Below are 24203 nucleotides of genomic sequence, written 5' to 3'. Positions count from 1 at the left end.
TTGCCAGAAGACAAATCACAGATGCGTGTTTATTTTTTTTTTCCAGGGGTGATCGTATCAACTCAGTGGTCCTAGAATGTCGCGAAAGGGCTCATTCTAATGGAAATTAAAAGTTCTAGTGCCCTTTTTAAGTAACAAAAAAATTGGAGGGCACCTAGGCCCCCTCCCACGCTCATTTTTCCCCAAAGTCATCGGATCAAAATTCTGAGATAGCCATTTTATTCACCATAGTTGAAAAACTTAATAACTATGTCTTTGGGGACGACGTACTCCCCCCCAGTCCCCGTGGGAGGGGATGCAAGTTACAAACTTTAATCTATGTTTACATATAGTAATGGTTACTGAGAAGTGTACCGACATTTCCAGGGATATTTTTTTTGGTTTGGGGGGGGGGAGTTGAGGGGGGGGGGGGGGTTACGTGGGAGTATCTTTCCATAGAGGGGGCGAAGGATTTTCTAGCATTATTTAAAAAAAATAATGAAAAAATGAATATGAAAAGTTTTTTCTACTGAGAGTGAGAAGCAGCATTAAAACTTAAAACGAACAGAAATTATTACGCATATGAGGGGTTTACCTCCTCTTAATACCTCGCTCTTTATGCTAAAGTATTTTTAGTAATTTCAACTATTTATTCTACGGCTTTTGAGATTCAGGGGTCATTCTTAAGGAATCGGGACAAAATTTAAGCTTTAATGTAAAGAGCGAGGTATCGACGAGGGGTGAGCCCCCTCATATACGCAATAAAAACATACGAATATAGAAGTTCACTATGGAATTTATTTCGTAAGTTAAGTATATTTTTTACTTATGAAAACGTTCGTAAAAGATTACAAGTCATAGTTGCCTTTTTAAGTATTCAAAAAATTGGAGGGTAACTAGGCCTCCTCCCTCACTCCTTTTTCTCAAAATCTTCCGATTAAAACTATGAAAAAGCCATTAAGCCCAAAAAAATTAATATGCAAATTTCGTTTTAATTATTTATGTGCGGAGAGCCAAGATCAAACATGCATTAATTCAAAAACGTCCAGAAATTAAACAAAAAAAAGTTTTTTTAAATGAAAGTAAGGAGCGATATTAAAACTTAAAACGAACAGAAATTACTCCGTATATGAAAGGGGCTTTTCCTCCTCAACGCCCCGCTCTTTGCGCTAAAGTTTTTTACTGTTTTAAAATGTAGAGTTAAGAGAAAAGAGTCATATATATGTATATATGTATTTATTTATTAGTGCATCTAGACCATTATCACATATATGTTACTGTGAATGTCCGAAATCTGATTAATTTCGGCATTCTGAAATTCCTCTTTCTCTGCTTGGATTCAATTAGCTTTGCGAATCAGCTGTTTGACTCTTATGCAAGCTTTGTTGCTAATCAAAGTTAGGTCAACATGCGTTATATATCTCAGAAATGGGTTAAAAGCCTAACCCAACTTTACCTAGCCTGTCACCATTAAACCTTGCATAAAACTGAAAAAGTTGACTGGCAACACTGACTAAACCCAAGGAGAAAAAAAAAGGTATTTCAGATAATCACCGGTAAATGTCGACATTCACCAATTTTGGCATTCACGGTAACATATAGGCTACATAAAACAAAGCTCTCCTTCCCAACCCCTCTCTTTAAACAAAAAAAAAGAAATGTATCAATCATTTCTCCAAATAAGATGAAACGGGAAAAATATTAACTACGAAGTGTATTGGAATAACTGTGTAAAAAAAAAAAAAAAGTCCACCTCTTCTAGTGATGTCTCAAGACAGAGGGCGTTGTTTTTTCTTGGGTAGTTTTTTCAGTATTTGGTTATTACTACGTGAAAATCTATAGTGGAAACAATATCAAATTATTACTGTCTATGCAAAATTATAGATTGCAAACTTCGTCGTGCAAGGCGTAGTAGACCTTTGCAAATTGATAATTTCAACATACATTCAATTGTGCTCATTAAATCTCCCCTATCCAACCTACCTACCCTTTTACCTTAGAGGGTTTTCATTTCCTTCCAGCGAAATGGCGGTACCTAAATAGCTTAGATGGTACATCTGGCAGACAGCAACCTTGTAATAAAACTACAGTGGTACATGTATTTTATAGCAAAATAAATATTTGACCTTATTTAGGAAAGTTGTAATAAAGAAATCAGGGTCTGTTCAGAACGGGAGCACTTCGTATAGAAAAAATAAAACAAGATTTTTTACTGAAAGTAATGAGCGACATTAAATTTAAAACAAACATAAATTATTCTCTATATGAGGGTATGTCCCCTACTCAGCACCTCGCTCTTTACGCTAAAGTTTTTTCATTACTTTAAAAAGTAGAGTTGAGACAGAGTCAAATTATAGCTTAAAGAGGGAGGTGTTGAGGAGTTGACAGTCCTTTTCATATACGGACCAATTTGTTTTAGTTTTAAGTTCATGTCGCTCCTTACTTTCAGTAAAAAAAAAAAAAACTTGTTATTTTTTAAATCAATTTTTGAACGTTTTCAACTAATGCAGGTTCGAATTTGGCTTCCCGTACATAAAAATATAAAACGAAATTGCATATTAATTTTGGCAAAATTTCCCCCAGTGCAAAATTTCCTCAGGAAAGCTCACCTCCAGAAACTACCCTCCGAATGTGAAAATCTCCCCGTATAAAATAACTGCTCCCACTCCAAAAATACTTCCCAATAAAAAATACCTGTATACTTCTCAATAACCAATAAAATATGTAATATTTTACGGAAAGATACTCTAGACAATTTCAACCCGGTAAATATTCCCCCAGACAATTCCCCTTAATATCCCCACATGTAAAATTGAGTCGGCAAATAGAAAGGAAGACAAATAAAAAGAATTTTGTAAAATTTCCCTTGGAAATTTCACCCCTGGGAACTTCCCTCCCAGCGGAAAATTATCCCTGTAAAAAATTCCCCAGTAGTAATTTCTTCCCCCTCCCGAATAAATGTCTGTATGCTTCCCAGTAAGAAATACTATATGTAAATGATGGGAAGTTTCCCCAGGGGGATTATGTTATCCTCAAAAGAATAGTTACTGGGCTTTTCAACTATACTGAACAAAATAGCTATCTAAATTTTGATAGGAGGAATTTTAGAAAAAATATGGGTAGGAGAGGGCCGTAGCCCTTCAATCTTTTTGGTCACTTAAAAAGGGCACTAGAACTTTTAATTTCCGTTCAAATGCGCCCTTTGTCGATATTCTAGGAGTATTAGGGAAAACAAATAAAAAACTAACAAATAAACACGCATCCGTAATCTCTCTTCTGGCAAAAAAATACAAAACTCCGCATTTTTGCAGATGAAAGCTTGAAACTTCTACATCAGGGTTCTCGGATACGTGAGTCTAATGGTGTGATTTTCCCACCAGGGGACGTTTCGCCCCTTTTTGAATTAATTTAAAAAACTTTTTCCTCGAGACAAGTCTAGTGCTTTGGCGAGTTCCGTGCTTCTTGACGTGCTAGGACGATGGAATCGGTAACTCTAGTACCGAGTCTAATTTTACATTCCGACCTCGTCACAAGTGCCATATGAGCTCTTGGCTCTTATTCTAATTAGGAAATTGTAAAAGAATTAGCCTATATAAAAAATCATAAAAATTCACTTTTTATAGAAACCAAGGGAAGGATTTGAAAACGGAGTATGCCCATTGATTAAGTACCCCCATTTTGCGGATTTGAGATAGGGATTTGAAGGAGGAGAGTCCCCATCGAACGTGAACCAAAACTAAATTTTCTGTTTTTCCCGCCCTCCCCCTGCACAAAAACTCTACCCTCTCCTGCGTAACTTTAATCTGAATTAGACGGAATGTAAACAACAAAAAGAGTCTTGCAATTTAATAAGAAACTGAATTTTTGTAGACAAGCAGATTTTCAATTATCAAACAGTACGTGGTAACGAACTGTAATTAAGGAGCTGTGCGACTCAATAGTAACCGAAACTAAAAAAAGGAGTTTTTGTATCAATAGATATATCAAAAGAATCGGCTGATTGTGTTGATTCTAAATATATAAAATTCATTAAGTATAGTGTTACGTATCAAAAGTTACAAGCCTGAGAAATTGTCTGGTTTATAGGCAGTGCAATAGTGCTGCCTAAGTAAAGAGCGATATAGGCAAATTGCATTATTTATTTATTATTATTATTATTTGTTTTAGTTTGTTTGTTTTTTTGTTTTTTTTTTTTAGACCAGGGCACATCGTATCGAAGGAGTTGTCTTAAAAACTTTCAAAAGGGCTCATTCGATTAGAAATTGAAAGGGCTAGTGTCCTTTTTAATAGTCAATGGTGATTGGAGGGCAACTAACACCCCTCCCAGACCCACCATTTCCCTAAACACATCCAATCAAAATTTTGAGACGTAGTTTAAATGTGCGGATGTTATGTCTTTGAGGATGGCAACCCCCCATAACCCTCAGGGTAAGGGTTGTAAGTTATGCACTGGGGACATAAAAGGTTATATAGAAAGGGTGATCGTATAAACTTTGGAGGGGGCTCATTGGAATCGTAATCATAAGTTCTAGTGCCCTTTTTAAGATTCAGAGGGATCGGAGGGTGGATACCCCCACACCTCGTATTTTCCTGAAAAGAAACAGATGAAATTTTGAGATGGATATTTATTGTCGTAGAAACTTCGAAAAAGACTCATTCGATTGGAAATTAAAGGGGTTAGTACCCCTTTTAATAGTCGAAAGTGATGCTCATCATTTCCCAAAACACATCCAATAAAAAATTTTGATATAAAAATTTTGTTCAGCGTAGTTAAAAGGTATGGAAATTATGTGTTTAAGGATGACAACCGCCACATCCCTCGGGGCAAGGGTTGTAAGTTATGCCCTGGAGGCCTTTAAGGTTTATATTGAAAGGTTGGTCGTGTAACCTTCGGAGGGGGCTCACTGGATTGGTAATCAGAAGTTCTAGTACCCTTTTTAAGATTCAGAGTGATTGAAGGGCAGATACTCCCCCCCCACACCTCGTATTTTCCCAAAAATGCATCAGATAGAAAATTTGAGATGGACATTTGTTGCCATAGAAACTTCAAAAAAGGCTCATTCGATTGTAAACTGGAAGGACCTCTTTTAACAGTCAAAAGTGATTGGAGGGCAACAAGCCTCCCCCTACAGCCGACAATTCTCAAAACATATCTAATCAAAATCTTGAGATAGCCATTTGTTCAGCGCAGTTGAAAGGTATATAAATTATGTTTTTGAGGATGAACCCCCCCCCCCTCACAGCCCTCAGCGCAAGGGTTATAAATTATGCCCCCAAGGGCATATAAGTTTTTTGTGGTAAGGGTGGTCGTATAAACTCCGGAGGGGGCTCATTGGAATGGAAATCAGATGTTCAAGTTCTCTTTTTAAGAGTCAAAGTGATCGGGGAAAGCCCCCCTCCTTTTGTCGTATTTTCCAAAAATGCATCCGATATTTTTAGATAGCCATTTGTTCAAAAATAGCTCAAAGATCATATAAAAAGGCCTTTGGGGTAGACAGAATCCCCCAGAGTCTGGGGTAAGGGGTGTAAGTTATGCCCCAGCCATACACCGTATATACCCCAGGGGCATATACGGTGTGTATGGAAGGCGTGGTCGTGTAAACTTTAGAAGAGGCTCATTTAATTTGAAATATATAAGTCCCTTTTAAGAGTTAAACATGATGGAGAGCAACTAACCCCGGAGTTGGAGGGAGGGTTAATTCTCCCAAAGAGATTAGATCCGGTCCGCTTATGTCAATCACCTATCTATAGCTCGTACTTATTATCGAACTCACCAAAATACTAGAAATCCTCCCAACTCCCCCAAAGAGAGCGAATCGGTCTGGTTATGTCCAAGAGTTTTTCAAGATTTCCGTTTCCCCCTTCACCTCCCTATGTCCCCGGATCCGATCCAAATTGAAAATGGAGCACCTAAGACGAGATCTTTCTATATATCAAGTTTCATTAAGATCCGATCACCCATTCGTAAGATAAACCTACCTCCATTTTCACCATTTCCCCTCCCTCTAGCACCCTCCCAGATGGTCAAATCGGGGAAACGACAGTTATCAAGTAAATTTGTGCAGATCCCTGACACGCCTACCAATTTTTATCGTTCTAGCACGTCCAGAAGCACCGAACTCGCCAAAGCGCTGGAAATCTCTCCCCCCCCCCTGACACCATAAAGAGAGTGGATCCGGTCCAGTTATATCAATTACGTATCTAGGACTTGTGCTCATTCTTCCCACCAAGTTTCATCCAGATCTCTCTAATCTCCCCCCAATTTCACCGGATCTGGTCGGTATTTAAAATAAGAGCTTTGGGACACAAGGTCCTTCTAAATATCAAATTTCATTAAGATCCGGTCACTTGTCCGTAAGTTAAAAATACCTCATTTTTTTCTAATTTTTCCAAATTAACCGAAGTACCCCCTCACCCCCAACTCCCCCAAAGAGATCGGATCCGGTCCGGTTATTCCAATCACGTATCTAGAACTTGTGCTAATTCTTTCCACCAAGTTTCATCCCGGTCTTACCACTCGAAGTGTTTTCCAAGATTTCCGGTGTCCCCCTCCAACTTCCCCCAATGTCATCGGATCCCGTCAGGATTTAAAATAAGAGCTCTGAGACACGAGGTCCTACTAAATATTAAATTTCATTAAGATCCGATCACCCGTTCGTAAGTTAAAAATCCCTCATTTTTTCTAATTTTTCCGAATTCCCCCCCCCTTCCAACTCTCCCTTAGAGATTGGATCCGGTCCGGTTATGTCAATCACGTATCTAGGACTTTTGCTTATTCTTCCCATCCAGATTCATCCCGATATCTCCACTCAAGCGTTTTCCAAGATTTCTGGTTCCCCTACAACTCCCCCCAATGACACCGGATCCGGTCAGGATTTCAAATGAGAGCTCTGAGTCACGAGGTCCTTCTAAATATCAAATCTAATTAAGATCCAATCGCCCGTTCGTAAGTAACAAATACCTCATTTTTTTCTAATTTTTCCGAATTACCGAATTATGTCCCCCCTCCCAACACCCCTAAAGAGAGAAGATTTGGTCCGGTTAAGTAAATCACGTATCTAGGACTTTTGATTATTCTTCCCACCAAGTTTCATCCCGATCTCTCCACTCTAAGCGTTTTCCAAGAAATTCGGTTTCCAACTCCCCCCAATGTCACCGGATCCCGTCGGGATTTAAAATAAGAGCTCTAAGACACAATATCCTTCTAAATATCAAATCCGATCACCCGTTCGCAAGTTAAAAATACCTGTTTTTTTTAATTTTTACGAATTAACCCCCCTCCAATCCCCAAAAAAAGCGGATCTGTCCCGGTTACGTCAATCACGTATCTAGGACTTGTGGTTATTCTTCTCATCAAGTTTCATCCCGATGTGTCTAAGCGTTTTCCGAGATTTCCGGTTTCCCCCTCCAACTCCCCCAATCTCACCGTATCCGGTCGGGATTTAGGAAAAGAGCTCTGAGACACGAGATCCTTCTAAATATCAAGTTTCATTAAGATCTGATCACACATTCGTAAGTTAAAAATGCCTCATTTTTTCTAATTTTTCCGAATTAACCGCCCGTCTAGTCCCCCCAAGATGGTCGAATCGAGAAAACGACTACTTCTAATTTGATCTGGTCTAATCCCTGACACGCCTACCACCTTTCATCGTCCTAGCTTATCTGGAAGTGCCCGAACTAGCAAAACCGGGACTGACAGATAGACAGACCGACAGAAATTGCGATCGCTATATGTCACTTGGTAAATATCAAGTGCCATTAAAAAAATTAAATGTGAGCTTTATTTTCAAATAAGTCAGTCTTCTTTTTTCGTTTGTGAAAACACTTCAAAACTGGCATTTGTTACCAGAACTGTTTCTGTCGTATTAACTTGTAATTCTAAAAAATCTTACTTGAAATTCAAAAAAAAACTTTTCTCTATTCAAAAACGTTTGGTGATCTATAACTACGCAATCAGAATGGTATACGTTTTTTCACCTTACTTCAGGATTTTTCGCTTCAAGCTTTATGCATTATTAATTACCGGACAGCTGGCCTTATGATGTGGTTATGCTTCTTCATTTTTGGCATTAACATATCTGACGACAGCATCTTTCAATCAATATTCATTGAACTGGGAATAATTTGTTGAATGTCCTCTAGGTCAGGTGCATCTAAAGGCGTTGCTAAGGTAGCAGTGTTTTAACGCCACCGCGGTTTTCCGCCACCTTTTAGTTCAGGTATGTCAGAATAGATATAGACATAGACATAAGAACAGACATAGACATAGATATAGACAAAACATAGACATAGACGATTTTGACCCAACTAATCCTCTTAATGATGCAAGCCTTCCTGGGTGGCGGGAAACATACGGTGGTGGAAGACCGCGGTGGCGTTTAAAACATCCACACCGTTGCTATGCATAAATCCCCTATTTTAGCCTTAAATTCTTTAATTTTAACCAACCTCTATTTTTATGTTTAGATAATGAGATCATTATTTATCGTTTTCGTTGGTGAGACCCTTCACTTTGTCTTAAAAATTCAAAAATAAGAGGTTTTGGATTAGCATCAAGAGGGAGAAGAAACTAGCATAGAAATATTTGAAGAAACTAGCATAGAAATATTTGAAATATTTACGTCCAAACGTTAGAAGATGTTTCCCAACGTTTATCCAAACATGAACTAAAATTATGCTTCTTCTTTCAACTGGATGTCGTTTCATAAGCAGAGATTCAATGAGATATTGTACTTCAAGGATTTTTCTCAGGTCGACAGCTTTACTTTTTGGAGATGTGAAAATTTATGCTGGCATTTAATGCATTTACTTACTTGAATAGCGAGATAGCCTGTCGGCCGACAAACATGGAAAAACGAAAGCGTAGCACATATTCTTTTTTGACATTCAGAGAAAAAATATTTTGCCCCCTCTCCTCGCAAAAAAAGTGAAATTGACCCCCTCTCCCCAAAAAAAACTTCCTCAAAATTCAAATTGTTTCGAATCTAATTAGATAAAAAAAAATATCTTGTGTCCTTCTCCCTACACAAAATTCTAAGTGCCCTTACCTCACCCCTCCCCCCAAAAAATCCTGAAAGTTTCAACTCTATCATCCACACCAGACATGAGACAAAGGGGCGAAAAAAAGACTACGCTTGCCAAACTACGAGTAAAATTTGTCACCTTTTAATAAAAGCTAGTCACTGGAAACTGTATGCAATACTCGCTTGCCTTCAGATTTCAGGCATAAAAAAAAAAATAAATAAAAAAAAATTCACTCTTTCTTATTTCCGGGAACCAGTCGACTCTGATTGTAAATTCATTTAAAAAACAGAAGTTTTTCTTACGGAAGTAACGACCGAAGTTGAAACGTAAAACGAACAAAAAGGTCTATAGCCTGAATTAGAGCCATTACCGTTGAGATTTTACAAGACAATGCAAGATATGTCAAAAAACGTTTTTTTCTGCGGAACAGGTCTTCAGATATGCTCCTTCTTCCTTCCAAAATGGTAAGAATTTTAAATATTTGTCCGTCATTTCCTGTACTTGCTGATATAATTATTAAGTTGTCGATCTTTTTTAATTTGACCCCTCCCCCCGTCGCAAAAATAAATTTCGGTACTTATCGGTTATTGGAAACGCATTCAAGACACGCTTAGGTTACATCTCAAGAAACCGGCTTCATAGCTACAAAACAAGTGATGGATGATACAATGCATTAGACTTTTATAATTTGAGCAATATATTTGCACATTATGGCAGGAGGTGGGGGTTAGGTTATGTTCCCAGAATTCAGTTTCTACAGCATTATTTTATCATCATGTTTTGTTATATTTAATTAGGATTAACCTAACTGCAATTCTTGGGTGTGTTTCCAATACCCGAAAAGTACCTAAATTCCTTTATGCATGCCGGAGTCTAATTCTTCTTTTTATTAACTAAAGTTCGCAAAAAATGGCATACCAATTCTTCATAATAAAAATATGTAGAACAGTAATTCGGTTTTTATATGACACTTTACGATCATGCCTCTCGCAAATTTATTCAAACGTTCAACATTATAGCAGAATTTCCTCAGATGTTATTCAGTTAAAAATTATAATAGCAGGAGGGTTGCGAACTAAGATATTTTGCACAGGGGATATCGAAGGCAAGATTAAAGTGGCAGAGTGCTTTTACATAGTCCGAAAAAACATGAAGAAACTCGAAAAGTAAAGACAATGACTTGTTCAAATAAAAACAATTCTGGCCCTCTTAGATTTTGGGCTGATGCGAGGCCGAAGCTGGGATTTTGTTCGAGTGTTGGGGGGAGGGGGGTACAAAAATCAAAACACATCAAAACTTTGTTTATATGCATTTTTTTACGTTTTCACGAGTCAGAAAAATTTCGGGGGAGGGAAGTTCAAACCCCCTACCCAACCTCCTGGGTATATGGCCTTGGTAAACGGATTTCCCATGTGTTTTTTCTACTTATTTATTAGGATCATTTTGGGTTCCTGGCCAATTGACAAAGTGAAACGACGCATAAGATTTTCTAATTTTGAGTTAGGAAATTTTACTTGATAATGTTAGAATGATAAATGAAACATCATTTTTGCATTTCAAGTATTATTTCTTGAGACTAGATCGGCGCTGTGAGTCAGCCGTTTGCATTTGAACCATGACGTTACGTGCATTTCGATAGGTGTTCAAGTTACAAAACAGAAACGTAACAACCATTACAAAAAAAATCAATGATGACTTTGTGATATCCAAAAATGTCATATACTTTATTACAATATAAATCGCTAACACTATAGCTTTGTCTTTAAATGTAGTGCCTACAGACTTGCCTAGGCAAGTTTCTCGAGTAATCAAAAGTTGTCAAGAATTGCCATATTTAGTCTATACCATAAGATTACCCACTAAAGCTTGCTCATACGGCAAGGAGGTTTTTTCCATTTAGTTCTAAACCTCTAAAGTTTCATTTTATTTTCTAAATACTAGCAAAAGATCATACACATGGCTTTCGCTTGACATCGACTATATAAGCTCATTATAACTTTTAAAACTTTATTATGAAATAATGGAAATGATGGTCGTCCGCGGTTGGGGTGGGAGGATGTCGTAACGAAAGATTCAAGGGAAATGGAAACTTCCTGGGAGGGTGTAAAAACGGAGATACTGGACAGATTAGGATGGAGGACGAGCGTGTGTAGTTGTGCTGGCCGCAGGGGACTTGGTGTTGCGATGGGTTGCAATAATGCAATTGCAATGCAATAGGATAAAATATTAATAATCACTACTCACCATACTAGCTGCTCGAGCTTCAGGACTTTCTGAATTTACCATTTTCTGTTTCTGCAACTGAGGATCGCTTAAACGATAAGGCTGAAAGAAAAAAATATCAATTTTATTAGGCTCACTGTCTCGAAGATTATATACGCTTGGTCCTGTACTAATTATAACACAGCCTAGGATTTCAACATAATTATTGTTAAGGTAATGTTGATTATAATTAAATTCATCATTTCAAATACTGAAAAATTGCAGAAAATGATCTTTTCTCAGTTAAATAAAAAATTGGTAAGCGAAACAAGATTTGCCTTTTTCACAGTATAGAAAATACAAGATAAGATATAATTTTCCGACAAAAAAAAACATAAGACAAATATAATGCACTTCTCGTCACAAAGGCTTCATGCCCTGTAGAGGGGAAACCTTCCCTTGGTCCCCATAAATGACACCGAAAAAACTGGAAAAACTAAAAAAGGAATATCGCGAAAGGGCTCATTCGAAAGAAAATTAAAAGTTCTAGTGTCATTTTTAAGTGACGAAAAACAATTGGAGGGCAACTGTACCCCCTCCCACGCTCATTTTTACCAAAGTCACAGGTCAAAATTTTGAGATAGCCATTTGTTCAGCATAGTTGAAAAATCCAATAACTATGTCTTTGAGGATGAATTAATCCCCATGGTCCCCGGAGGAAGGGCTGCACGTTATGAACTTTAACCATATTTTACATATAATATTAGTTATTGGTAAGATATATTGACGTTTTCTGAGGAGATTCTTTCTGGCGAGGGGACTTGGGGGAGTAGGTTACACGGGAGGATCTTTCCATGGAGGAATTTTTCATGGGGGAAAAGAATTTTCCATGAAGGAGGTGCCGCATTTCCCAGCATATTTAAAAAAGGTCAGAAATTAAATTTAAAAATAAGTTTTTTCAACTGAAAGTAAGGAGCAACATTAAAACGTAAAAAGAACATTAATTATTACGGATATGAGGTGCTTCGCCACCTCGTTAATACCACGCTCTTTACGCTAAAGTTTTTTTTTAGTAGTTTCAAAAGAGCTATTTATTCTAAATAAACGGCCTTTGTGATTCAGGGGGTCGATCATAAAGAATTGGAACAAAATTCGAACTTAGGCTGGATGGCGTAGGTGATTCCCTTTCGACACTAGTTCCACTTTCCACTCTTTATATATTCCCACACTCTTTGACACATACTTTCTTCCAAAAAATTCTTTTTCTGCAGTGGTTGGAAACCCTTGAACCTACGGTTTAAACCTGCATGCTGCATACACTCCTCGAGGAGTGTATGAACGGAAATGAATAGCCGATTATATTGTCATTTTTTTATGTTTTTTCAAACAGTTCGTGGTAACGAACTGTAGTAAGGAGCGACCCGGCTCAACAGTGAACGAAACTCTAAAAAACGGAATTTTGATGCTAAAATATACATCAAAAGAATAAGATTTTCATGCTGATTTTAAATATATAAGTTTCATCAAAATTAGTCTTTGTCATCAAAAGTTACGAGCCTGAAAAAATTTGCCTTATTTTAGATAATAGGGGGAAACACCCCCTAAAGGTCACATAATCTTAACGAAAATCACACCATCGCATTCGGCGTATCAGAAAACCCTATAGCAAAAATTTCAAGCTCCTATCTACAAAAATGTGGAATTTCGTATTTTTTGCCAGAAGACAAATCACGGGTGCGTTTTTTTTTTTTTTTTTTTTTTTTTTTTTTTTTTTTTTTTTTTTTTTTTTTTTTTTTTTTTTTTTCAGGGGTCATCGTATCGACCAAGTGGTCCTAGAATGTTGCAAGAGGGCTCATTCTAACGGAAATGAAAAGTTCTAGTGCCCTTTTTAAGTGACCAAAAAATTGGAGGGCACCTAGGCTCCCTCCCATGCTCATTTTTTCTCCAGAGTCAACAGATCAAAATTTTGAGATAGCCATTTTGTTCCGCATAGTCAAAAACCATAATAACTATGTCTTTGGGAATGACTTACTCCCCCAGAGTCCCTGGGGGAGGGGCTGCAAGTTATAAACTTCGACCAGTGTTTACATATAATAATGGTTATTGGGAAGTGTACAGTCGTTTTCAGGGTTTTTTTTTGTTTTGGGGGTGGGGTTGAGGGGAGGGGGCTATGTGGGAGGATCTTTCCTTGGAGAAATATGTCATGGGGGAACAAAAATTCAATGAAAAGGGCGCAGGATTTTCTAAAATTACTATAATAAAAACAATGAAAAAATAAACATGGAAAAGTTTTTTTTCAATTGAAAGTAAAGAGTAGCATTGAAACTTAAAACGAACAGAGATTATTACGCATATGAGAAGTTCTAAAAATACTTTAGCATAAAGAGCGAGGTACTTAGGAGGAGATAAATACCTCGCTCTTTATCCTATAGTATTTTTAGTAATTTCAACTATTTATTCTACGGTCTTTCTGATTCAGGGGTCATTCTTAAAGAATCGGGACAAAATTTACGATTTAGTGTAAAGAACGAGGTATTAACGAGGGTACAAACCCTCTCATATACATAATAAAAATTAAAGAATATAAAAGTTTGTTACGTAAGATAATTCTTAAGTTACGTATATTTTTTACTAATAAAAAATTCGTTAAAAATTTAAATTTATAGTTGCCTTTTTATGTAACCGAAAAATTGCATGGCAACTAGGCCTCCTTCCCCATCCCTTATTTCTCAAAATCGTCTGATCAAAACTAAGAGAAAGTCATTAGCCATTTAAAAAGGAATTAATATGCAAATTTCATTTTAATAATTTATGTGTGGAGAGCCAAAATCAAACATGCATTAATTCAAAAACGTTCAGAAATTACATAAAAACAACTAGTTTTTTTTTAACTGAAAGTAAGGGGCGATATTAAAACTTAAAACGAACAGAAATTACTCCGTATATGAAATGGGTTGTCCCCTCCGCAATCCCTCGCTCTTTACGCTAAAGTTTGACTCTTTGCCACAATTCTGCTTTTTAAAACAATTAAAAGCTTTAGCGTAAAGAGCGAGGGATTGCGGAGGGCACAACACATTTCATATATGGAGTAATTTCTGTTCGTTTTAAGTTTTAATGTTGCTCCTTACTTATAGTTTAAAAAAACTAGTTTTTTTTATGTAATACTAACCAAAACAGGAAGGTCAAGTAAAGGTTTTATCTATTTTTTTTACAATAAATATCTATTTATCTGTCTATCTACAGTGAAAAGTCTAGTTGAACCAATGTATGAATATAACTGCAGACACACAGGATAAGCTCTCAGATTGGTAAAAAAGAAACGCCCTACGGGAGGTATGAAGATTGTCAATTTACAATTTACTCCCTAGTTGCCTCATCCTCTCACCTTAAAAATCTCATTAATACTCCATCCCTTAGTTCGGACATTTACGCAAAAGTAGTATCGTGATGCCATCTAATCCAATAAATTATTTATTTAATATCTTTCATTTGTGTCACGTCTTCTTTAGACAGTTCTAATATACTTTAGATAGTGTAACCGTACATGAAGTATTATATTATTTTAGCAGCAATCGCACATTTTCGTTTTTTAAAGAGCAATACAACTTATCAAAGTCCCATGACGTAGTCTAATACAATTCAAACAGCTATTCCCTTGGCGAATTATTACTTTGATAAGCTTACGGACTATCAGTAGCTATGTTTATTTAGCTAGTACTTTGATACCAAGATAAGAATGATTTAATTCAAAAAACTGGTAATTTTTGTCTTATTTTTTCTTCTATCGATTTGTCTCCTAACGAATCGGATAGTAGGCTACACTAAGAGACGAATTTCCTTAAAATATGTTAACATAGGGTTCTTCTATAGTTGTGTTCTAACAGTGAAAGGAGTGGAAATTTGTCTGCATTCCTCCAGCTCCGCCCCAAGGTCGTACCCAGGGGGGTAAGGGATTTGACACCCACCGAAATGTTTGTCCGACTTGTAAAAACGTAACAAAAATGCATATAAATAAATTTGTGATGCTTTTTGAAAGTTTTTTTGCATAAAACCCCTGAAAAAAACTAACAAAAACCCTTGATATGGCCCTGTTCCTCCACAACAAAACTTGGATTTTCTCCTACTGCAAAGAAGAACTGTATTTTGCTCGTTTATGTAATTTTTTCTCTGAGCAAGACCTTTAAAGGAGGGGGGCTAAACAAGACCAGGGTGCAGGGGGACATCCCCCCGTGAAAAATCGCAATTTTGTAGCGTGCAAAACATTTTCATATAATTTACCCTCTTCCCTGAAGAAAAAAAGAAAGACTGTGTATATACCAGAAATAAGCCTATCCCAAGGTGACTTAACCCCATCTAGACCCACCTCCTATTACAGCCACTGTATTTACCTCACGATGTTTTTTCCAATATTGTCAAGTGAATATCTCATTTTTTAAAGTTTTGAAAGGAAAAATCACTCGCAAAAAAAATAAAACAAAAATTTCATTTGTATGACGCCTTTAGACGATTTAGATCATGTGCATCTCAAAGGTCTTTAGTAGTGTTGCCGCCCCTAGTTATTTTTATATTACCTAAACAAAACAAAAACACTAAATCAGCACAAAAAATTCTAGATTATTGAAGAAAACTATTAAATCAACCAAAAAATCACGAAAATCTAGTGATTTTTTTCTCACCGGGTGGCAACCCTGGTCTTTAGACATAGCGAGGGTCTGACTGTAAGTAAAAAGCAATTTCTACTAATGACAGATAGATAGATGGATTTGTTTCCCATATATTTATTGTAACCGAAATTCTAAAAATGAAAATTTGATAGCAACATATATTGAAAGAATCTGCTTTGATTCCAAATTTAAAGAAAAGTTAAACTCTGCTACTACTTTGAGCCATATTCTACCGTATGTCACTGCACTGCTGCTTTACTGAAATCATTTTTAGTACAAAAAATATATCCAGTTGTCAAATTCAGATGTTTCATTTGCTGATCGTCTTTCAAAACATTTGAACTGACAAATTCACGGTTCAAACATCATTAACCCTTTCAATTCTCGAGAAACTCTAAAAAAAATTGTTGTATCCCATTCCCAATGTCCATGTCTAAGAGCATTCGTTCTTGAAGTATTGGAGGAGGGGGGATGCTCCAAATGTATAGGGCGTAAAGGACGGGATGGGGTGATAGATCCCTCACGTCGATAACTATTTATGATCGTCTTATTCGTTTGTGTTGCCCTTTACTTTTGTCTGAACAAACTTGTTTGTTTTTAATTTAATTGGTCCCCTGAGGCGTTAAGCTTCAAACAAACCAATATGGAGCTACTTCAAAGACCATTAAGATCTGCCAGCAGTACTTCATTATAGGCCCATTTCTCAAAAGAAAAGAATAATTCGAGAAAGCAATATGGGAAACCAATAATTGAAAACATTTCATGAAAAGCCTAGTTGCGAGGGGTAACTAGACAAACAAATGTGATCTCCAGAGACTTGCTTAACAATGAAAAAGGCGAGGGTGGATGACAGGCAATTATCCCTACATAATTGTTGAGAAACATAAAATCAAATTTAACGGCTCCACAAATGAAGTTATCGGTATATTAAAAATCAAACATAGAAAAATACATGTATACCTAAAATCCGACAAAGGTATCTTTCAGATATATTGGATATTGTGGGACCAGTCCCTGAGGCCGCTTCTCCTGCGTATGTTCTGGGATAAGTCTAGCGTGCTTCCCAGACGTCAACAGACAAACTAGGACCAACTAGATAAACAAATACAAGTCTCTCAAGAGACTTGCATAATAATGACAACCACTAATCCCTATATAATTGTAGGAAAGCACGACATCAGTTTTAATGATCACGTAAATACATAAGGAGGGGTACGGCTGTCTTCTGCCATAACTAGCATCTGCATTATCAAGTTCTTGAGAAAATCACAAATAATAATTGTTTATTTCACTTTTGGAAGTTCTCCCCCCCCCCAATGATGTGGAGAAAAAATCAGTATATATCCCATTCCCCTTGACTATCCGGATATGGACCCCCCCCCCCCTTCCCCCTAATAAAAATGTTGGAGATTGACCCCTGGTATTAGGGGAGATCAAAATTTAGCTCAAAATACATTTTTGTGCAGATACTAGGTTCTGGTCAGGGTTGCCACCTGTAGCACGAATGTGCTATTGTAGCGCAATTTCATTGTGTGTAGCACACACTCAGAGTTGCCAAGAAACTAAGACTCAAAATAAGACATTCAAAGAAGCTTGTGAAGCAGCAGCACGAGAAAAAGAAGCCATTTCTTTTCAGAAAGAGAATAACTGAGTCTATAAAATTTACTATCAAAGTATTCTACTGAGTTTAATTACTAATAAATTCACTCAGTCAATCGGATCGAAGTGAAATGCCAGAATTGCTTTTCAAAAAACACGAATTCAAAAATTGATCTGTAGCAAGATTGCAGGCTGCCATTGGCAGCTACAGGTTCCAAAATTTCGAATTAAAAACATTCCTTGAATCAGCCTAATATTCACTGGATTCAATGAAAGAAACTTGAAGAATATAAGAAACTTGATCTTTCTGTATTTCAGTATGTACTCGGCGATAATAAGCTAAGCGTGAGAGAGATAAACTACAATGTAGGTATATTTTAATTAAATATTAAATACAATTTAATATAACGCGTTCTAGGCGGCCTGATTTTGACAATTCTCTGTCGTAGTTTCCATATGTTTGTTACTAAAGTATTTTATTTTCATCATAGTTAGGTTTATTTCATTAGGATTAACCTAACTTCACTTCTTGAGTATAATGACTATAAGATATAAGTACGTTTTCTTGTAGTAGACGATAGTTATCATATATCTCGCTATTCTACAGATAAAATGTGACGATGTACTATTTAAGATATTTGTAAGTATAAGCTCAATTTTTCTGAATACCCCTTCCCTTATCGTAGAGACCCTGGCACAGGCTCAAACAATGCACCAAATTATCCTACTCATCTTTGCATAGTGGTTAAGCATGCTGGCGGATCCAAGTGGTAGGGGACCCATCCCCCTCCTCAAGATATTTTTGCGCCCACGTTTCGTGTTTTTTTCTGTTTTCACTCGTTTATTTTTATAAACTTGTCAATTTGGTCTATTATTGGCCCCTTGTCACATTGCCCCCTCCCCAAGATTTTACCCTAGATCCACCTTTGGGCAAGTATACCTGTCTTCTTTGCAACTTATTTCTGTTGAAACTTTGTAGGATTATACATTTGACTTCGACAAAAAAGCATTGATCATGGTATCTCTGACCCGGAAAATGCGCGGTTGTCCAGATGTTACACTAGATAAAGCATTTTCCCACAGGATCAAACCTATCTACAGAGAGCATGTGAAACAATGTTGCCAAACTATTTCCAAAACAATAAACAAACAATTCCAAAAAAGCAAATAACTAAAGTAAACAAACATGTCCAAACATCCTTCAAGTTTGAGCACTGCCAATTGAGGACATCGTAATTGTTTACCTTGTGCGTAAAAGTACTTCTAACTGTCAAAAAAGACAGTAACATCATCTAAGCCTGACTTAGCGGTATGAGCTGCCAGGCAAAGAAAATTATGTAGCAAAGCGGCGAAAAGGGACTTTTCGCTGTCTCGGAAGTGATTGTGTTAGCTGAGTAGAATTTTCAGGAGTGTATCTAGAACAAAAATTATAGCCCAGGAAAACATATTCTCTATCCTTTCCCTACTTGTAAGAGTAAGAAAATTCTGTGATTATAACCCAAATTAGGCTTTTTTTTCAAAACTAGGACGTTTTTTCATGGAGCTTTATAGGCATTAAAAATGGGGAAAAAGTGAAGGTATGAGACTGAGAAGATTTACACCTGCCCTAATTTGCGCAGTGGACCCTTTCCTGAAAGCTTCACCTACACGGCGCAGCAACTGCTTGAGTAAGCAGAAAATCCTTCTTCTCCACTTTTTACCAACTACGAGGTGAATGCCTAGAATTGAAGCTTTAAAAAATAACGTTTCTGTCTATTTAAATATGCTCATGCAGAAACTACAATACTAGACTTTGGCTTAGTTCTCCATAAAGTTACCATAAACAATGAATTTTTTGTAAGTTGTAACGAAATGAGTAGCACCGTCATTATCAGCATAATCATCACTTTCTTCCATACGAGGTTGGTCTAACCCATTTAGACAAGTTCATTTTAAGACAGTCTTAGTCAGATTGACTTTTGATCTTAGGCCAGCACTTTTTCTTTTCATTTTTGGGAATTAATCCATTTTGAGGGAATGTCGAAGTCACTGTGACGAAGTAAAGAATCAATTAAGTGCTTTGACGAGAGGACATGGTGAGATTGGCTTATGAAAGATTAAATATAAAGTTCATAAAAATCACACTTGCGAGTTCAATGCAGCAAACAGATTTTTCAGAGGAGAGCAGGAGAGACTATTTATGTAAATGCAATGTTTGAGCTAAAACGCAATATGAAAATACATAGTCACTCATCCGAAGGAGATATACACCCCCTCCCCTGAAAATTTTCCCCGGACAATTCTCCCGTAACATTCTCTCTATAGGTAAAAATGTGAATGCAAAGAAAAAGAAAAGAAAAACAAAACAATTTTTTGTATGTGAATCCAGGGAAATTCCTCCTAACTGAAAATTCTCATGTGGAAATCTCCCACAGAAAAAATGTCCATATGTCTCCCAATAATAAATACTACACAGCTCTTTGGGGCTGTTGGGAGTCATGTGATACCCAGAAGAATATTTAATGGACCTAGCCTTTCAATTATATTGAACCAAATGACTGTCTCAAAGCTTCAATCGGATTTCTTTTGGGTGGAAGGACGTGGGAAGGGGTTGGTGCCGTTCAATCTGTTTGGTCACTTGATAGTGCACTAAAGCTTTTATTTTTTGTTCAACTGAGCTCTCTCCCATTCTTCTATGATACTTGGTTCAACGGACCATCCACGGAGGAAAAAACAATACAAATCCGTTTCTTCGGCAAAAAATAAACCCACAAAAATCCAAGTTTTTCTGGGTAAGGTTTCTAGGAGCTAGAAACCTCCACAGTAGAGTTCTCTGATCGTTTCGTAGTTAGGAAGGGGCGAAGATAACTCAAAGGGTGCATTTTCAACACCAAAGAATAATAACTCTCACTGAGCCTTCAGATAAATGCAGAATTTATTCTAAGCAGACGGGGGAGTATAGATTCATATATAATATCTCTTAATTTACAGGAATATTTCTGATCTGCGCAGTTCTTATGAAAGTTAAGAGTAACATTAAACCCCAAAACGAGCAGAATTTTCTGTATGGGGCGGGGGCTGTCCTTCCTCATCCTCAACCTCTCCCTCGTGGTCGTAGAAACTTCAGAGGATGCTCATTCGATCGAAAATTGAGAGTCCTAGTCCTTTTTTTAAGTCGAAAGTAATTGGGGACCAGCCAGCCCCTATCCTAGAACCCTATTTTTATATCTGGTCCTTGTATTACTCCTTAGAACAACTGATCGACATTTTTAAGTGCCTATTTTGTACTTTCTCTGTGGTTACTCAATTCTGCATGTGGGGGAATTTTCCAGGGGGAGGGGAACGCCTGCTCCCATTTAAGAGAGTGAAATCACGTAATTATTTAACACAATGCTCTGTAAAATAGAAGCAGAAATAATTATGTGGAAATGAAATAATTATGTGGAAATAATATTCCACATAAGAAGCAGCTTTTTCATGGAGTGGGAACACCAGTCGAACACAACTACATAATAAGAGAAACAAGTAGACAGTACAAAAAAGAAGATGAGGGAAGGGTAATTCTTTTCTGGAATCCAGACGCGAAATATAATCACAAGTACACTAAACACGGAACCATCTATTATTCAAGATACCCCCCCCCCCCAAAAAAAAGTCTTAAACTCATAATTGGAATGTAATGCTTCTTTTGTCTGTTTCTTTTAATGAATTAAAGGTACTTCAGTGTTATAGCGACCACACTTTGCCCTTGATCTGTAATCAAACCGGAGTGCACTCGGAGATAATTAGCTCAGCCTGAGTGAGATAACTAGTATGCAGGCATATTTTAATTGAATATTTAATATATACAGTTGCTTAAGTTAGGTATTTAAAATAATTCGTTCTGGGCGGCCTGCTTTCCATAATTATGTCATATTTTCCATAATTTTGTAACTAAAGTACCGTATTATATTTTCATCATATTTTGATATATTTCTTTAGGATTAGCCTAACTTCACTTCTTTGGTGTGGTCGCTATAGAACGTACCGAATCAAATGACTACAATTTCTGTTTCCTCATCTAAATAATGCTAAGCTTATGGTGACATTTAGAAATTTGGGGTAGTTTAGAGCTCTTAAGCCCTAAAACTATCTGTCCGCTATAATACCACTGTACTAACAAAACCCAATATTGATTACCTGTCTGCCCGCCTGTCTTCTCACATGGTGCTTTTCAAATTTCAAATGTTCGCCAATAGATTCCACCTCAAAATGGCTCCGCTGGTACCTATGCTTTCTATGGCTTCTTCGAGCTGAAACAAATAAAAGACTTCAGCGATGCGACAATATTTTATTTAAATACTTTGATAGTCAATTAAATGGTTTTGACAAGGCTGTTAGAAGGGGAATGTTAAAATTATTTTTAGAGTTAAAGAGCTTTGAATTCAGACACTTGACAGCAGGGTTTATTAACAAATTGATGAGACTGTCGTTAGAAGACCGATTTTCTTTTTTATACAATAGAATTTTTTGGTAAGCACTGACTTTGATACTATAAAATAATTTGATACTATAAAAGTGATGCCAGTAAAAAATGTGATAATAAATTTCATAATAAATGATAATACAAATTTTGATAATGCAAATTTTGATAAAAAAAAAAAATTTATAATTTGATAGTATTTGATACTATAAAAGTGATGCCAGTAAAAAAAAAAAAAAAAAAAAAAAAAAAAAAAAAAAAAAAAAAAAAAAAAAAAAAAAAAAAAAAAAAAAAAAAAAAAAAAAGCACAGGGATAGCGAACCCTTAAAGGAAGTTACAGAATTTCGAGCAAAAATTTGAGGACTTAATATGATAGTTTTACGTTCTGATTTTTAACAAATGAATTGTATGATTTCTTTATGATTTTTATAGCACAAAAAGATTATCAATGATATTTTTTATATTTTATTTTTTATTTATAGTCACGGATAGGCACGTATTCAGACAACCACCTTGCCACGTCCTTTCGTCCCGACATACACTGATTTTGACGCTTTCTCCCAAATTGTTGATATAAATCCGTGTTTTTGCTGCTTCAGCGAGGCTTTTCCCACCCCACCCCCTAAACAATAATTTTATTTTCCACTCAAATAAATTCTTGTATGTCTGCTGGTGAATTTTGCAATCATTCTTTTGAAAATAATCGCTTCAATCGTTAGTTTTCTCATCTTAAAAAAAAGTATTTCCTGGCTAAGCATGGAGAATGAGCTTTTACGGCTAGAGAATCAGTAAACTATTCATCCATTACATCCTGTTCAATGTGGTTGACCTACCTCCCACGGCGCCTCCGGGGCTTTTAAATCTATATTACTTCCCACCAAAGCGAGCGTTATGACCCAGCATCTACTAGGGAGTTACACAATGATCGTTTTATGTACACCGGACAGAAGACACATACAGCGAGACGTTGGGTCTATTACAGCTTCGACAAATGGGCCGGGTTCTTTTTTGTGGGAGACGGGGGCATAATTTAGAAAAGTGGCCAGATCAAATGGAAACTGTCGCTCTTTACGCTAAAGTTTGACTCTTTGCCACAATTCTGCTTTTTAAAACAATTAAAAGCTTTAGCGTAAAGAGGGAGGGATTGCGGAGGGGACAACCGATTTCATATACGGAGTAATTTCTGTTCGTTTTAAGTTTTAATGTCGCTCCTTACTTTCAGTTAAAAAAAAACTAGTTTTTTTATGTAATTGTCAAAAGATACGCATGTTATATCATCTTGTATACGAAGATGCAATGTTAGTAAAAATTACATCATTGGCTTTTTTACTTAAATATGGTTTTCGGCTCCGGTGATTCCAACGGTGCAATTTTTATTCCGATCCGACGCCATTTTGAGAAGTTTCAGGCTAGATTTCGAAATTCCCATAAGTTTGATTTCGCAATAAACTTTTACCAATAAGGTTTACAGAAATAATCAGCTTCAAATTGCGCTTCTTCCTCATTTGACATTTTTTTTTCAAAACACGTTTTTAAATTTTCGGTTACTATGGACTGGAGTTCGTTTTTTAATTAGGTTCCCTCTGACGCTGTAACAATGATACCAGTTTCTGTATATTTGGATAGCATATATCTATTATGGACTAAGAGGTTAGTTTCGCCCCCTCTCCGTAAATTCATGTGTAACGCCTGGCTTTTAAGTTTGATAGATGTTATAGTCTTGAATCTAGTGAACACGAAGCAACTAGGTACCTAGCCTACCCGCTTTTTTTTTTACTAAACCTCAACTTTTTGTTTTGTTAGAGTCAAAGCTTAAAGAAATCGAACTCCTTGCAGTAAAACAAACCGTTAATCTGTTGAATCCAACACCCAAAAACAACAATTATTAACACAAAAGATTGATCGAACAACGAAGCTTGTTCAATGAGACATAATTAAGAAGAATCTGATGAGGTCAAGAACTGTTAACTAATGATCAATTGAAACGACGAGAAGCTAAATATTAAACAGGTTTTATCTTTATATGGCTGATGGCTTGTCTCTACCGGATTCGATTATGAAACCTTGTCAGAAAATACTCTACACGCAGTCTTTTATCGCCCGAATAACAAGTAGACGAATATTTGCGAGGGCTGAAGGCTTAAACCAGCGGAGGAAGGAGAAGAAGAGTCAGCTCTTAATGGTTTATATATAATATGTATATACGAATGTATGCATATATATATATATATATATATATATATATATATATATATATATATATATATATATATATATACGTATATAATATAAAA

The 24203-nt window shown here is 36.4% G+C and overlaps 1 protein-coding gene across 1 annotated transcript in view; it reads right to left on the bottom strand.

Annotated features, from left to right (window-relative positions):
* The window catches only part of LOC136025251 (DE-cadherin-like), a 188810-nt gene that overhangs the window by 124629 nt on the left and 39978 nt on the right, over window positions 1–24203 (bottom strand). Inside the window, 2 exon segments of the mRNA XM_065701095.1 lie at window positions 11248–11328; window positions 21627–21739. Of these exon segments, the coding sequence (XP_065557167.1) occupies window positions 11248–11328; window positions 21627–21739 (194 nt within the window).

This window comes from Artemia franciscana, chromosome 3, assembly GCF_032884065.1.
Source record: "Artemia franciscana chromosome 3, ASM3288406v1, whole genome shotgun sequence".
Lineage (NCBI taxonomy): Eukaryota > Metazoa > Arthropoda > Branchiopoda > Anostraca > Artemiidae > Artemia > Artemia franciscana.
The sequence above is the reverse complement of the archived record's forward strand: the minus strand, read 5'-3'. Positions and strand labels throughout refer to the sequence as shown.